Source organism: Rissa tridactyla, chromosome 8 (genome assembly GCF_028500815.1).
Source record: "Rissa tridactyla isolate bRisTri1 chromosome 8, bRisTri1.patW.cur.20221130, whole genome shotgun sequence".
NCBI lineage: Eukaryota > Metazoa > Chordata > Aves > Charadriiformes > Laridae > Rissa > Rissa tridactyla.
In genome coordinates, this window is record NC_071473.1 from 53,913,652 (window position 1) to 53,930,855 (window position 17,204).

Genomic DNA, 17,204 nt, shown 5'->3' on the forward strand with positions numbered 1-17,204 from the left:
CCTCACCTTGCTGCTGGTTTAGCACAGCTGGGCAAATGCTCAATAAAAATTACTCTGCAGATCATTTGCCTATCTCTATGTGAGAAGGATTTTTCATTTAAATATATTTACATTAATTAGTGCATTCTGTATGGTTTTGGTGCTTGCGTTAGGCTCATTTTCATTTTGGCAGGACCAACTGCCACGGTTTTTTTGGGGGGGGATACTGTATTCTAGAGCTACACTGACTTCTTCCACAGGATTTATACCCTTTCTTTATCCTGTGTTTTTCTGAAGCAAACAGACTTTTGTTGATTAAAAGTTGCCAGAGTTTTTCTCGTTACGGGCATCTTGGAAGAGTCATCTCAGGGCACAAAGTTATTTGAATTTTCCAAAGCCTGTTCTCCTACTCAGGTAAAACCCCAGCTGGATTTGCCTAAATGATGACTCCAGAGCCTGACTCAAATTTAAATTAAATTTAAATTGCTGCTTCATACGATTAACAAAATCCCATGTTTAATTGTATTGTTCAATGACAAATGCGCTTCCCTCTCAGTTGTTTGGGGCTTTTTTGGTTTTTTGTTTGTTTTTTTTTTCTTTTGCTGAAGATCGAGAGTATAATCCAGGCACATTTCACCTGAATGGCCAGCATCTCCGTCTGGTTCACCCCCGAGCCCCGCGGGAGCAGGGGTGCCTCTGCCTGCTCCCTGCCTGTGCCCCGGGCCGAGCGGCCGGGGAGGCTCTGGTTTGTGGGCTCTCTTTACGCAGTCGCTTGGCTTCCTTTGGCACTCCGGGCATCAGCACTGTGGTTTGCATGGGTGTGACTGACAGAAGATTTTGGTCCGAGATCTGCAGCCTTCTGGAGCACTATCTGCTCTCCAGGCCACAGATGTTGTCAGCCGCATCGGGTTTTTCTTTAATCAACTTTATGTCAACAAACAAGCTGCTGTAGGTTTTAATTTTGCTGTTGCTTCCTAGCCTTCAGCTCGGGCTGGTACTCATCGTCTCTCCTTCCTGATTTTCCTTTTGCAGTTAACAAACATTTTTCCACCTGGTAAAATACCATAAAAATGATTTCGCAGATCAAGTGGTTTTTGCTTGTTTCTGGTTTTATTGACCCGCCTCTCGTTGGAGGGAAAAAGAAAAGCAGCACAGGGGTGAAAAAGTGGTATGAATGCTCACCACGCTGCGCTCAGCTGCTCTACAAGAGTTGGTACTAGTCTTGGGAGTTACCCTTTGCCTGTAACGTGCCATTTGTGTCGTCGTTCTTCCTTACAGTGCAATTTTTTTACTGTATAAGATGCACCTTTCAGGGATGGAGAGAGAGTGCAGTTCCCAGGGGATTGCTGCTGAGCTTCTGTCTGGTTGAGAGCTCTTGCCATGTGTGGTTTGGTACTTACTGGTGAGGAAATTCATACAAAATAGAATAAGCTGACATGTAGACTCCAGATACGGTTGCATGTATTAATTGCCTAGAAGACACCTATTCTTAAGTACAGGAAGAACATTTTGGGTGAAGCAGAAACCAACCTGAGCCTCTTCCAAAGGAACCCAAAGACTCAGTTCAAGCTGCAGAGTGGGCCGTACCCCGCTGCCGCGGTTTTTCTGCCCACGGAGTCACACGGTATGTGCTCTGTCACACCACACAACGGGAAATCATAGACTCTCTCAGTCCTGGTATTTCATATCAATCCAAACAAACGTAAATCTAAACCAAGGGCTGTTGGGTACCAAACGCAATGGTACTGGCTACACCGAGACTTGAATTCATCGGCAGTAGATGCCGCAGGACTGCCCCGACCGAGGAGGTGGTAGCAGATTTGGCCCTGCAGGGTATGGCAGGCATTTTCTCCATGTGCCAACAAAAACTCAGGCGGGCACACCTTATAAACACATGACGAATTCATTTTCAGGAAAGTAAACGGGGTGGTTTCTCCATGACCTTACCAATTCCCCAGCAGCGGGTGGAGGGGGTTTTTCTTCTGCCTTACCAGTTCCCAGCAAGTGAGTAACATGCCCCGAGCCTGCTTTTAAATAAGGAAATTCAGTATCGTTGCTAAGCCGTGCTAATTCACAGTGCTTTCTTTGGGCAGGATCCTATAGGGAGTCTTTCCTTTCCGGCATTTTAATGCAATTTGCATATTTCAAGTCTCATTTGTCTGGAAATGAGCTGGAAATGTACCGGTGATAACACTTCTGCTTCAGGTTCCACTTCATCACTTTTTAAGCCCCGTGTTGCGTAAATACGTCCCACCCAAGGGAGGTTCTGCCGCTTTCAGAAATGCTAAACTTCATGGGTAAAATCTGAATATTGTTCTGTCTACATCAGATATATGTTATTGCTTTCATGAGCAGCCACATGCTGATTTATGGCAACATGCTATTTATTTATCAACATTTACATTGTGGATTTTTAAATTATTCTAATAACATAAGGCCAACAAGTTGGTCATGATGTTACTCCTTTAAAGTCTTCCTTTGAACATATATATAAATCAACTCCCCTTTGATGTGAAATTGGATATTTCATAACCGTGTGTTTACTTTTTGGTTTAAAAAATAAGCTGAAGGGAAAACAAAAAAAAACCCCAAAACAAATAGTACTTTGTATCTCATTAAAAATAGTTTCTAGCACATTAAAAACTATATTGTTTTAGGAAACAAGAACTAGAAAGAGCTGCAAAAGCATTTGATTTTTTTTAATGACTGATAGTTGACTGCAACCATTCCACTTTTCTTCGGGCACAGAAATATGTCTGCAAACTTTCTCCTTTAGTACCGATTGGTGTGAAGCGGACTCGTTTTTTCTTAAAAGGTTTAAATGCACCTTCCCATCATCCTTGATCTGAGTGCTTAAAAAGGAAAATCGATAGAAATTATGAAGTAACAAGGACAGCTGCAAATTTGTTTGACGCAGTCCTTTCTGTAAGTGATGTAACATCAGGAAAGCACAGATAAAGGATTGGGTTATTGCTCCAATAAATTGAAGAATTTTAACTCTTTTGACCTGCAAACTTTTTAAGAAAGAACAAAAGCAATGCTCCAGCAGTCCAGAATCAGCAGGTTTTCCAAGTGTAGTTTGGGGAAAAAAATAGAGTAGTGAAAAATTGCCTTCAGAGAGTGACAAGGTGCTCGCGTGCCGGAGATCTGCTTCCCTGCCCGTCTCAGGAGCGAGCAGGGGGTGTCCAGGTTTGGTACCCGGGGTCGCGCCCCCCGAGCCTTGCTCTGCTCAGGCACAATCCTGACCCCGGGAGTTCTGGCTGCCTAAGGGTTAGGTGTCTCTGTGTGACACAGGAACAAGGTATCCATGTCAGGAAGGGAGAGCTAGGTGTTTACAAATTATTTACAAATTTACAAATATTTCTTCCAGCTTCTCAAGCACAGGCATCAAGGTTACTCTTGGTTTTTTAAAAATCTGCAGTACTACATGAGCGTCACATCCATTCCCTTTGAGCGACCAGAGGTCCAGACAAAAGCATTACACATTTGCTGTGTCACCTGGTTGCCGTATACACACATGAGTAATTTCCCTCCTGCGTGTAAATAATTTCCAGCTGGACTCTTGTTCCCGCTCCGTCACAGGGGCAGGTGACTGCCGGCTCTTCCCAGCTCCCGGTGCTGGGCGTCCAATTCTTCCCTGGAGACGAGCTGTTGAAATGAATGGAGTTCCACCAAAGTTTAATTGCGCCTCTGAAACTGAAGTGATTTACCTGGGCAATTAAGCTGAGAAGGATTCAGCCCAGCTGCCTTTGCGCGGAAATCAAAGGCGAAAGTAACCCTCGGACCACAAATCCTTTTGTTCTAAGGATTTCTAGGAGCGGTGGAAGAGTGAGGGATGTGATGTTTGCGTCAGAAGGGTGGGTCGCCGGGAACAGAGTTTATAAACATTTTTACACACTGGAGATCTGCACCGAGATTCCTCCATCAAAGTGCGGGGTGGGACCCCACTCTCCCTAGGTACGGAGCCCCGCAGCATCTGAGCAGCTCTTTTATCTTGAAGTTGCTCTCAGCTCCTGCAAATGACTAAAAACTTTTTTAAGCAGCCTCTTTGCATAAGGACTCCTGGCCCCAGGGAACCCCAGCTGGTATAAATCGACTTCAAAGGATTTACATCAGCAGCAGATACATCCTCCTGTCTTTATTCTCCCTGTAAAGCACCAGGAACACCTCTGTTCTCCAAAGGGGAATAGGAACAGGAATAACAACAGGACTATCGCCAGAGCTGGCAAGGAGCTGGAAAGGCTGAGAACTGCGTGCGCCTCTGCGTGGCTCTCCCTATCCTTCTAGGAAAGGGAGAGAGTTGTTTCTTCCATAAAGAGCCAGGAAGGTGGGATATTCCACACTGAAGCACTGGGGAGGTTTCCCACGTGTGGCTGGATGGTGCCCTGGCCTTCACCCCGTATCGCACATGGTGGCCCTGGAGCCAGCATGCTTTGGCTCCTAAATCTGGCAAACCCAATCATCAATTAGGCCAAATTTTCTTCCTCTGCACAAAAATGAAGGCAAGCAAGCTTTGCTTGCAGAGCGGTTGGTTAGGATGGGGTGAAGGACTAGCTGCCGAGTGGTTGAAGGAGCCGCCATGGCCTCGGTGCCGGTGCCACCGCCCTCCCACATGCCCGTGGTCGTGTCCTTGCAGAGCCTTGTGCAGGGGCCAGCGCTCAGCCCCACGCTGCAGCTGGAGAAGCAAAAGCAAATAGTACAAGTGCCGGTGTGGAGAGAACGTGAGCAGTGAGGGTGCGGTGTGGGCAGCCAAGAGGGGAACTGGGAGTGAGCTTTCCCAATGGTAATCAAGGAAATTACCGCACGCATGCACGACTGGAAAGCTGGAAAGAAACTGTGATTCCCTCTACCAGAGAATACATGAAAAAGGGTCACTGCTGGTAATCAAAGAATGATTCAATTTCTGGGAGACTTAATTTGCTTCAGATGACTTCTGCAGTTACTTCAGAGCATGCAAAACAGGAAAGCTCCACGCGATGCGGTGGCTTTTTCTCACACAACCCTCCAGATGGTTTTAGACCTCTGTGACTTGCTGGGAAGGTCAGCTGTACCGCCATGTGTATTTGGTTATTAAAAATTGCAGTCGGGGCTTCATCTTATTTACATTTTCTGCACTCTTTTCATCAGTTGAATGTGTTAATTGCATGGTCCTGTGCTCGGAGTTTGGGGTAGAGAGGAGGGAGCCCCAAGCGTGTTTTCCTGATTTTGCCTCTTTTTAAGAGAAAACCCCTCCCATGTACATCCTCGTGTGCGCACACGTGTGTTCTTATGTGTGCCTCAGTTCCCATCTCTACAGCGAGGTTATCAGTGCTTATTTTCTTTGTAAAAGGCACCAAGATGATTATTAATTATGAAAATAACAGCACACGTCCACCTGTTGCTGATAGGCATTATCGTAATTGCCGAGCTGAGGGCCATGCTGCGCTCATGCATGAGCTCTTTAAAGCAGCAACGCTTCTGTTTGCTTAATGGCAGAGCAGTTGGTATTTTCTCATTGCTAGCCTGCAATCTGTTTGTTTTACCCTTTGCTGTCAAATCGATTTAACGAAGGGATCGTTACAGAGGTTTGCACATGACATCAGTCATTGATCTGTGCAGAGAGGCAGCAACGTGCCTTCTCCCCGCAGGCGCCGCGGGGAAATGGCAAAGCAGTTCAGAGGAAGCACTGTCGCTCCAGAGCATCCCGACATCAAGGGAAGCTCAGGAAAAATCCCAAATACCCCACCATGAGCCATGAAGACATTGTGATTAGTGAGTGCACCATCAGCTTGCCTCGGTCCATGCTGAGCTGTGTTGTTTTTAAAAAGGTATCGTGTTATTAAATAAATCCTGCTTAGGTGCCGGCATCATTCAGATGGTAAATTGCAATAAACTTTGCAAAGCATGTGGGTACTCTCATAGCACTGTGGGTGTCTCGGCGGGGTTTGGCCCCGATAGTCCTTTTAGCAGTGCTGTAATACTGCTGTCTGCGTTTATAAAAGGTTGCTGATTAAAAGTCTGGAAAAGTGAGCAAGATTAAGGCTGTTGGAGGAGATGAAGGGGACAGATTTCTGGTTAAAGATCAGATATGAGAATCCCAAGGTCTTTTATCTGTCCTCATCTCTAGTGCAGATGGCTTGGGTGACCTTGTGGATGCCATTTAATTGCTTTGTGCCTCTGTGAGAAGGCAGCAGCTACCCTTTGTGCTTTATGAAGCCAATTGTGAGGTAAAGGCATTTATTTCAGATGTTTGTCCACCACTTGGGGATTATTTATCTGAAAGGGACGATTGTATAGAAATCCCGACTGATTCAATGTTGCTTAAAAGTTGTTTGTGTGATCATCTGATTCTGGCGTTTTCCTTGGAAAGATAAAGGCCTCGATCCAGAGAAATGTTTCAGCACGTGCTTCGCTGCAAGTCTGTGGGAGTGCTCACGTGTTGGTGGCTGGTGCTTGTGACCGGCGAAAATACGTCACTGTGAAGAATGACGGGGTCAGAGCTCTCCTCTCCTCCCACGGGCTTTCTCTTACTTGGGTTGCATTCTTGCTGCCGCTCGTTCCCCGTCGCTAAGGTTTCTCTTAGGAGTTTCAAAAAGGCTTTTGTCTCTCTTGGTTGGCATGAAGTTTAGTGGAGACCCTGTAAACCAAAGCCCATGCCCATGACCCAGCGCTGTGGGATGCCCTCCTGGGCAGCCAGCATCCTTCACATCCCACTGCTGCCCGTATCCCATGAAATGACATCCTTCACGTCCCACTCCTGCCCGTGTCCCGTGAGATGACATCCTTCACGTCCCACTCCTGCCTGTATCCGATGAGTTGACATCCTTCACATCCCACTCCTGCCCCTATCCCATGAGACAGTATTTAAACCGGTTGAGTAACCCGGACAGCGAGGCCCCGCTGTGTGACATTCACTCTGGCAGGGCAAGGCAGGTTGCTGCAGGAAAAGACAGCAGAGGTGGTGGTGGCAGCGTCTGAGCAGATAGCACCCCATCTTTGGTCTGCGTGGTAAAAGGGAGGTGGCATCGGTTTTCCACCTCTGATAATCGTGAATTTAATGAGAGGAGAAGGTGGCTTCACGACTTCATTTGCTCTATGTGGTTCTTACGGCCAGAAGGCTGAGCGGGAGTCCCATCTGGACGGTGCTGAGCAGCGGCTGGAGCCATGCCTGGCCAGCAAGGTGTGATTTTCATGGTGCTCAGTGCTGGTCCGGTGGCCTGGGCAAGCTGGGAGCCGCGGGCCGTGCGCGGGCTCTGCATTTCCCTGCCCGGCGGCTCTGGCAGCGGGGACCAGGGCGCGATGCCGCACGGGCTGCCCCCATGCCCTGTGTCTCCCCCAGCACTCGAGGGAGCCTCCTGACGTCATGCCATGACGATAACCTTTAATGAAGGCAGTTGGAGAAATGAAATAATTTTAGACCAAAGATTGCACTTTTATTTTAGGAATCCTGGCCGCTGCCGTGCGGCGTATTACGGCCAGCAATCACCAAGGACGTCCTGAAGCAGTGTGAGTGCTGCACATCAGCGGTGCTTCCTCGCCGCGCTCTGCCTCACGTACACAGTACAGTGTGCTTCCCTTTTGATCTGATGCGAAAGGACAGCTACGGCTTCCTAATAAAGCGATTGCCTTTCACTTGAAAATAAAAATGAAAGTAATGACTAAATCTTGAAATTCAGATTGTGAATATATTCTGGTAAGAAAGAATTCATTAATTGCAGACTGACGTTATAGATTTAAGGTTATTATTAATTTATACCTTTTACCTGAAAAATATTTCCAGTTTGTAAAGGTGCAATTTTGCTACATAGCTACATTTTGCCCTTTACCGCGTAAGGGAAAAAAAAGGTATGATCACACTGAAAATGCGAAAAATTATGTGGCTAAAAATCCATACGTGAGTACTTGCTTTGAAAATCCTCGGTCTCTGTAATGAAGAGGATTAAAACAAAGCAGAAACGGAGAAGAGAATGCTGCCTACTTTTGACTTATTTAAATATGCACAGAGCTTCCTCCATTTTAATCTTCCTTATAAAAAGATGGCTGTGTTACTAAAGCTGGCAACCCCTCAGAAACCAGCATCATTTTTTTGTCGTACAGTTCAGCTGAGCAAGGCTAATGTGGAGTGGGGACCCCCTTCAGCCAACTAAGCAACCAGGACGATTCATAATTCATAAGTGCTTCCAGCCATCCAGCTGAATACATTTGGATTAGTTCTCGTTTCTTCGTGCAATCCCTGATTTCATTATTCTCTCCTGCGAGCAAATACACCCACGTTCAGCCCGCTGCAAAGATGCTATGCCAGCCTTGGCTTTGTCTGGGATTAGAAACTGCCGGGCTTTGGGGGATCTCGGGCTTGGCTGAACGCTGATCTTTTTTTATTGATTGGGGAAGGGGGGTGTCGGTGTGCCCGAGGAGCTCTCTCCTCTCCTCTCCTCTCCTCTCCTCTCCTCTCCTCTCCTCTCCTCTCCTCTCCTCTCCTCTCCTCTCCTCTCCTCTCCTCTCCTCTCCTCTCCTCTCCGACCGGCGATTTCTCCGTGAGGATTTGTGGACGGTGGCGTGGAGTTTTCCAAAATGCCTGAAGCAAACTATTTGTTATCTGTATCTTGGGGTTATATTAAGGTGGGTTTCAATCCTAAAGGCTTATAAACGACTCTTTGTGCTGTATTGCTTGGATAAAACCTCTGTAAGGAAAACGTGCTTTTAAAATGGTTATTTCTGTGTACTGTATGGCAAGAGATAAACTGTGTGTGCTGTGCATGCGGCGTACATGTATGTAGATTTTTTTTCTCCTTTGGGAATTCAGTGTTGAGGGATAAAATGATGCAGCAATGAAAATGTGTGATTAGAAGGTTAGGAGGATCATAATGTGTGTATCTGGGGGAACAAATGCTTGAATCTTACGTTTTACTGTAGTGATCCAAGCAGATCTTCAGATTTATGGCATATTTCTCCTCTGTTACGTTCTGAAGATATGCAGTTGTCTTTTATTTGCGTAATTCAAAATGGAGCAAACTTATAAGATTCAGAACAAAAGAAGGTTATAGGATATGAAATTTAAAACCAGTACAAGCATTTTATCTTTCAGAGAGATTACCTGAGACGTTATCGTCTCGTTTGTTACAGAAAAAAAAACTAATATGCATCTTTGGAGGAAACCCATTTTGTAGTTTAGTGTACTGAAAAGAAATATCTAGTCATGATGATGCTGAACAGTATCTAAATGAAACCATATGTTGCTGACTCCGTTCCAAATATCTCCAGAATTTTGCTTTTAACATCTTGTTTGGCGGCTTGCTTGTGATAAAGCTGTATTAATTTGGGGAAGCATTCAGAAAAATGCCATCTTTGTGTTTGTGCTCTTCCCCTCCCAGTTCAAGAGGATGCTGAACCGGGAGCTGACACACCTTTCCGAGATGAGCCGCTCCGGCAACCAGGTGTCTGAGTACATTTCCAACACTTTCCTGGGTAAGGCGTCACATCCCAAGCTTTTGGGTGACTCAAAGATAATGATTAATGGCAGCCTAATAGCCAGCAGTCGATACTTGTGCCCAGTTCTCCTTTGGGGCAGAGCATTATTTAAATGTTTTGATTTTTCACTTTCAAAGTGGATATGGGGAGGAAAATAATACGGTGTTTGAATAAATCTATCCACAAAAGAATTCCCTCTGCAAATCAAAAGATTTTTCTGGTCAGATTGAATTAAGCTATTGATAGCTGCGTTATGCAATATATTTGATTTTTGTGTTGACCTTACGGAAAGGACAAAGTCACACAAGCCCAACTGCATACTCTTTGCAACTACTGCCTCATACAGCTGCAGCTTCCCCCTTCAGAGACAGGGTTCAGACAAATAGGCTGAGCCCAGACATTTTATGTATCATATACACAATATATATATATTTTTATATATATATATATTTCACTTTGCACTGAAAGTCAGAATAAAGAGCAAAGAGAATATTTTGCTTATCATTAGTTTTGTTGGAGCTCGTAAAGCTACTGGTATGAATTAATCCTCTGTGTTTACAAAACATACTTGTTATGAAAAATATCCTTTTCTGTGTTTTCAAGTAGCTTTGGAATTTGTGACCATTTGCATATAAAACGAAGCTCAGCACAGGACCCTCATATATGTACCTCTGAGTCCAAAGGCTTCAAATGCTGCATATATGTGGGATGCCGGAGCTCGTGGGGGACTCACGCCCTGCGGTTAAGACGGCCCGAAACGCATTCACTGTATGACACACAATTATTTCCATTAAGAGATTTTAAAGTGATTTCAATAGCCAGTTGCAACTGGAACTGCTGCGTGCATTTAGGACACAGCACATCATTAATAATCCATATAAGTCTGGAGCTGCTTTGTGGGGATCCATTGGCCCTGTCTTATCACTCAGCTTAATCATGACATCCAGAACATGAATTAATACAGGGAGGAGAAGCAAGACTTCTAGCTGCCAGCCAGCGGCCGCTTCTTCAGCTGGAGAGCCTGGGGCATACACAGCATGCCGGGGAGCATGACCACCATGGCATTTTCAGGGAGTTTGTTGTTCATCAGCTCGTGCCAGCGGGCATCTGGAGCAGGATGTGCTGCAGCAGAAAGACCCAATGTGGCTTGATACTGTGGACCTAATATTAACCCAATAAACCGCACGTACACTCAAGCTAGCGGAGTCTATATCTCAGCAGGGGCTAATTAGCTGAAGCTGTGTTATTCCCCGTACTCAGGCTGGGTCAGGTAACTGCATTTCCCTTTGCAGGTCTTGCCAATGGTCTTGTTCATTCCTGCTCTGCTGCTTCTCACATACTGTGTCACGGTGACGTGCTGGCCGTTTTGCGGCAGTATGAGGGCCACTCAGCCACTCAGGGCCGTCTTAACGCCGAGTGGTGCAGGCTCTCCAGATTGGGCCAGATTGCAACTTGATTGCTCATCTTAAAAATAAACGAGTAAAGCTTTTAAAAGGATCTTCAAGCTTTTTTAGGAAGTCATGCTGTTACATTTTTATGAATTACTTATTTCTCCCCTAAAATTTGGTTCAAAATGAAGCGAACACACAAAATCACAAGAGTCTACAACTGAGGAAGCTGAACAAACAAAAAAAAAGTAATATGTGAATAGGACATTCCTTTACATCCACACAGTGTTTGTTAGATGGGGATAAATTACAGATATTAAAACCAGATCACGTGACTTCATTCAGTCTCTTGACTTTATTAAATGAGCTGAGGAAGCACCAAGAAGCAATGTCCTCTGCAGAGGGGCCAGTCCTGCAGCCAGCGTCTGGTCAGTGAGAGCGAGGACTCCAGCTTTAGGTCCCTATGAAGGACGAAGATGAAAAACGGTGGTTTTCTCATTGGCCGCGTCCCATAAACAGGGAAGATCACGATGGCCTTCCAGCACATTCCCTTTCCTAAGGGGCGAGGGGTGTTGCTGCCGCCACCACCGTGGGGACACGATTCGACAAATTAGAGATTTCTGTTCAAGAATGTCCATTTTACGCTGCCTTAGCGTTAGTCATTGCTAAGGAGATTACATAGAGGAAAGTCCTTCTGTTGTTCAGCAAAAACACACAAGGGGAACACCCACTGATGTCAGCCCGACTGTTGCTGTGAATAATGGCTTCCTTCTTAATTGCAGTGTTGCAGACACACTGCTTTTTATTTCGGAGCTTTTTAATTAAGCCAAAGCAAAAGTAACTAATGCCTAAATGTCTAGTCCCTTCAGAGGTCCTCAGAGATGCAAAGGCACAAAGAGGTTATAGCAGCCTTTTCTAAAAGTTCATGAAAAAATGGTTAGTATGGAAGTAATGAGCCACTGTATCTCCGTTTTAATGCAGCAAATAAATCAGTTGTAAAGGCAGTAAGCAGGATATGTGGATAGATTTATTTGCTAAACACACCCCCACCGCCAAGTTTGTGCCCCACTAGGTGCCTACTTAATGCGTACGAATATTGTTACTGTCTCTGAGCATGACAAGAGAAGTGTGGCCTGTGCGCTGTATGTTATTCTATACGTATTTGTAAAGGGCAAACCGTTAACAAATCAGTGACACCAATTTGTTGGTGTTTTAAGAGCAGGGGGTATGGAGAAGGGTTTGGCCCTAATAAGTACCAGTAGAGTGAATGTGAAAATATATGCTTATGTACTTTATTGAGGAAAACGTGTTGTTTGAATATATACGCTTTATTTTCCTGAAAACAGTTAATAAAAACTAATTGAGATCTAGTCATAAGCAGAAGCTGGTGCCCTTCAGTTGTGGAGAGCTATCCCCTGGACATTGCCTGTGTCCCCAAGGGATGCAGCTTGAAAATGGCTACGATGAAAGCGGCCCTTCATGGGCTCCCTGGGAAGGTTCAGTCTTGCAGAGGGAAAACAGAGGTTCTGTGACTATTTTACTTTGATTTTGGTTCAGTTCGGTCCCAAAATTAGAGAAGGCCCCACAGCAGGTTTGGAACTGGTGTGTGGAGCCACTTAATCAGCAAAGCTAAGGGTTGATTTTGGGGGGAGTGATGGGTGCTCACGCTGCAAACGATGTTGACTCGTTTCACCTTTATTTGTTACAGACAAGCAGAATGATGTGGAGATTCCTTCTCCCACCCAGAAAGACAGAGAGAAGAAGAAAAAACAGCAGCTCATGACGCAGATCAGTGGAGTGAAAAAATTAATGCATAGTTCAAGCTTAAATAACACCAGCATTTCACGATTTGGTGTGAAAACAGAAAAGGAAGACCATCTGGCCAAGGTATGACAGATTCTTGCAGTATTATCTGGAAGCTGGGGATGGACTGGCTGGATGGACACCCCCCCACCCCCCCCCACCTTGTAAAACTGGAATGGGTATCCCTGCTCTCATGTGGCCATTACAAATGCTGTAATTAATGGTACCAGGCCCTTACAGCATATTCTGTGATCATAAATTCCTTGAAAATACCCCTAAAATAATTTAAAAAATGTGATAAAAGCTGAGGAGAGCAATTATCAAACACAGGAACGTGTAACAACGCTACGCCCAGCAAACTGGCTGCGGGGCCTTTGTCTCTGTCAGGGCATTTCTTCTTGCTACCTGGAAACACACATCACAAATTAACTCTCCTGCCACACAGAGAGATGTCGTCTCCTTGGACAAGTGCTTTGTTACTCTGTGTTCGTGTACTTTATTAAGTACGCGTGTTTGTGCATTTACATGATTACCATAACGAAGATTGAATTTGCATCTTTTTAAACTTTTGGAAAATCCAAATGATAAATGCAGAATTGTCTTGAAAAATATTGTAACCATTCTCTTTTTGTCCTTTCAAAAGGAACTGGAAGATCTGAATAAGTGGGGTCTCAACATATTCAATGTTGCAAGGTATTCCCACAACAGGCCGCTCACCTGCATCATGTACGCTATATTTCAGGTTCGTGATTTTCTGATCAAATTTGCAGTTCTTTTGCAACGCTATTTTAGTTTCTAATCACTTTCTGTTTTGTCACCTTCTACAATATGACATCTTTATTTGATATATGCATGTGTGCTTGTACCATTTCTTATACAGGAGCGAGATCTGCTAAAAACATTCAAGATCTCATCGGACACTTTTGTAACGTACATGATGACGCTAGAAGACCACTACCATTCGGACGTAGCTTACCACAACAGCCTCCACGCTGCCGATGTTGCCCAGTCCACGCATGTCCTGCTCTCTACCCCTGCGCTGGATGTGAGTTACCTCGGTTGAGCTAAGTGCTTTGTGGTGGGCAATCCTCGTGTTGTAATGTGGGGTGGCGGCTAAAAAACATCACGCTGCCTATGTGAACACAGGAGAAAAACCTGAAGCTGATTCAATCACCAGTAGCACTCAGACTTGCAAAAAGCGGCGTGCTGCCTGCTCCTCTGAGGGCTCAGTTTATTGCCAGGGAAATCACCATTAAGGAATTTCAGCAGCAGCTTTGCCTGGAAGCCCTTTTTCATCTTAAAGAGCACATGCTGCTTGTAGACCTTTCTTCTGAGTAAATGTCTCATCCTCAGAAAACTCATTTAAAAAGCACAATTTGTTTCTCTAAAGGAGCTTCCCAAACTGTTGAGAGATAAAACATAAGGACAAATTTCTGACAAATTCCTTTTTTCCTTCCTAGGCTGTCTTCACTGATTTGGAAATCCTTGCTGCAATTTTTGCCGCTGCAATTCATGATGTGGATCACCCCGGGGTCTCCAATCAATTTCTTATTAATACAAGTGAGTTTTCCATTACAGCGAGGTCACAGATTATGGCTTTCAGACTGCATTGCTTTCTCAAAATATTGTGCAGTAAACTAGTTAGAAGTTTTGAAATAAATCAGTAATTAAAATGAAATTCCTAACAAAGGAAGCTATTGTAGTGCAATTTGCAAAGTGCCCTTGAATCTTGCGGATATTACTACTTGCTAACGCATAATAATTCTTCCAGTTCTGAGTGCAAATTTTATCGTTAATATAAGATAAGTAATGCTATTGCTATTGACAACAATAAAGCTAAATATTGTGGTTCATGCTGTGTTCTGCAACAGGCTAAGCATGTATCTTGATTCCAAAATATGGGTATTGTTCTTTTTTGGAAGGCGTGTGTGCGGGATTCGTGCTTTCTGTTGTCAGTGATTCTGAAGCCCGTAACTAAGTCAACCGAGTACTATTTTGTTCATTAGGACCGAGCAAAGGGCTGTTTATATTATATACATATGTGCTCGGATTAGAAAACCGCACGCTCTTGGCACACATGAAGCGAAAAAGAAAACTTTTCGCGATTTATTGCATACAGATAAACATTTCAGTACCCAGGACAAGCATTTGCTGTTTGAAATCACACATTTCACATGCCGGAGTCACATATTTGTGTTGTTTCGCTAGATTCCGAACTAGCCCTGATGTACAACGACGAATCCGTCTTGGAGAACCACCATCTTGCTGTGGGTTTCAAACTGCTTCAAGAGGAGCACTGTGACATCTTCCAGAACCTGACCAAGAAACAGCGTCAGACGCTCAGGAAGATGGTGATCGACATGGTATGAGCTATGCACGCGCTGCTCCTCTTCTTAAACAAAAAACTGGCTGCTTTGGATGGTTGCCCTTACTGAGGTCCTGTTTTCACTTCTGTAAAGGTGTTGGCGACAGATATGTCCAAGCATATGAGTCTCTTAGCTGATCTGAAGACTATGGTGGAAACTAAGAAAGTGACCAGTTCAGGAGTCCTCCTTCTGGACAACTACACAGACAGAATACAGGTACGTCAGCCAGGTTTCCTGGATTTTGTGTATTTTGATCAGAACTGAAGAAATCATGCTCCTCTTTCTACTGTGGCTTTTCAATGGACCATACAGCTACTGACTGACCTAAATTTTCAGCAATCGTTTTCTTCTGTTCCGCACCACAGAGAGGTACCAGGTGGTCCCATATGTTTTAAAGATTTAAAGCATGGAACTGCAAACATGCATATTCTTCTGAAGTTCATCTATATGGCTGAGGTTTTGAGAGCTCCCGAATTTCCTTGCTGCTTTTTCCCATTTGTTTCTCCAGTTGAAAAAGTATAGCGAGATTGCTATAGCATTGCAAGATTGCAAGGATTTAATTTGTAACTCCATACCTAAAGCAACTTGCACTGAGCTGAAATTAGTGAGGTACAATCTGTTCCCTATGTAATGTAATCCTTGATTTACCGAAATGACAAAGCAGTACTGGAACGGGGTCACGTAGTCAGCAGGACAAGATCCATCCTGATCTTCCCTCCACTTTGATGGCCAACTTCTTAAGAAAAGCCCCATGGGAAAACTCTCCTTACCTTTATTTTTTTATTTAAGACTGCTGATGTTAAAACAGGTCACTCCGTTGCCGTCTAAATCCTTGCGGCCACGGTTAGTCAGGCGCTTTGTTTGTGTGCGTGGAAGGGACATTACTCAGTTAATAAAGTAGGGGCATTTAACCATCTGAGAGCGTGGAAATAAATTTTGAATGGTGGGAAGCACCTGCATTCCAAACCAAACCTGTATGATGTAATGAACACTACGTTAAGTGTCGAGTTGTCTGAAAAACATAGAGCACATTTTACTTTAGAGGCGGACCGTAGCAGGTCGTCTTATATACAGAGATGTTTCGATGTTAGTATTTTTATAGGCTGTTGCATAATCTAAGAGTCTTGTGGTTAAATGTTCTGAATGAAGCAAGAAGATACAGCTTGAAACCGTCCTCTTTTTCCATTTGATTTTATGAGTTTTCTGATTAATGTAATTGCAGGTTCTCCGAAATATGGTACATTGTGCAGACTTGAGTAATCCCACAAAGTCTCTGGAGCTGTACCGGCAGTGGACGGACAGGATCATGGAGGAGTTCTTCCAGCAGGGAGACAAAGAGCGAGAAAGAGGAATGGAAATCAGTCCGATGTGCGACAAACATACAGCGTCAGTGGAAAAATCACAGGTAATTGGCTGTGAGCTGCATTTTTGTACTGCCTAAGCTTGTATTTTTAAAGCAGAGACAAAATTCATCTGCTTTCTCTAGCACAATTAGGCAAACAGCCAGCTGTTCAGACGGTTGGTTCTGATTGACCCTGACATCCAGCTGTGCCTGAAGCTCATACAGGCTGGCGAGGCTGTTCAGAGTCCTTTAGGTACCCCTTGGCGTCTCCTCATTTCCAAGTGCGTGTTCATCTTGCCCTGTTTGCGTCCCCGTTTCCAGAGTGAGTTGGTTCCCCAGGCTTGAAAAGTGCAATTCTGATCTCCCCTTCCTTCTGCCACGTCTCTTCTGCCTTTGCGCCCTCCGGCCTCCTTAATTAGCACCTCCTAGACCTACTGATGTCGTACCCCGTGTTAGACGTTTATAGCAATGCCAGCCCCATCGCACTGCAGGGTTCGGAGCTTCTCCCAGCTGAAATCCACTTCAGGACACTGGGAAAGTCTGGATGTCGGTCATCATTCAGCCTCATGCAGAGCAGCTTTGCAGTGCGTGATCTGGCCGGTTAAGTTAGAGGTCTGATGGAGCTGCTGTGTGCCGGGTGAAGTCAAAGAAATATTTATTTATGTCAGTACAAACCTTAAAAGGAGCTGGATGTGTCTTGTTTTTTGAGATTAACTGGCTCATGCCTAGTTCTGATTCATAGATTAAACGGTTTCGAGGTCAGATTTTGTTCTGACCTGTGTAGCACAGGCTGTAAAATTTCACCCGGTTAGTCTGTAATGAAGCCGGTAATTTATGTTTGCCTAAACATATTCCAGTCTTTATATAATGGTGTCTTGG

The 17,204-nt window shown here is 44.6% G+C and overlaps 1 protein-coding gene across 11 annotated transcripts in view; it reads left to right on the top strand.

Annotated features, from left to right (window-relative positions):
- PDE4B (phosphodiesterase 4B) overlaps nt 1-17,204 on the top strand; it is a 219,451-nt gene that overhangs the window by 198,176 nt on the left and 4,071 nt on the right. For all 11 annotated transcript variants that reach the window (XM_054211349.1, XM_054211351.1, XM_054211350.1 and 8 more), the window contains 8 exons: nt 9,330-9,423; nt 12,523-12,701; nt 13,261-13,359; nt 13,498-13,662; nt 14,078-14,177; nt 14,826-14,980; nt 15,077-15,199; nt 16,206-16,388. In XM_054211349.1, coding sequence (XP_054067324.1) covers nt 9,330-9,423; nt 12,523-12,701; nt 13,261-13,359; nt 13,498-13,662; nt 14,078-14,177; nt 14,826-14,980; nt 15,077-15,199; nt 16,206-16,388 — 1,098 coding nt within the window. The remainder of the gene's footprint in view (nt 1-9,329; nt 9,424-12,522; nt 12,702-13,260; nt 13,360-13,497; nt 13,663-14,077; nt 14,178-14,825; nt 14,981-15,076; nt 15,200-16,205; nt 16,389-17,204) is intronic.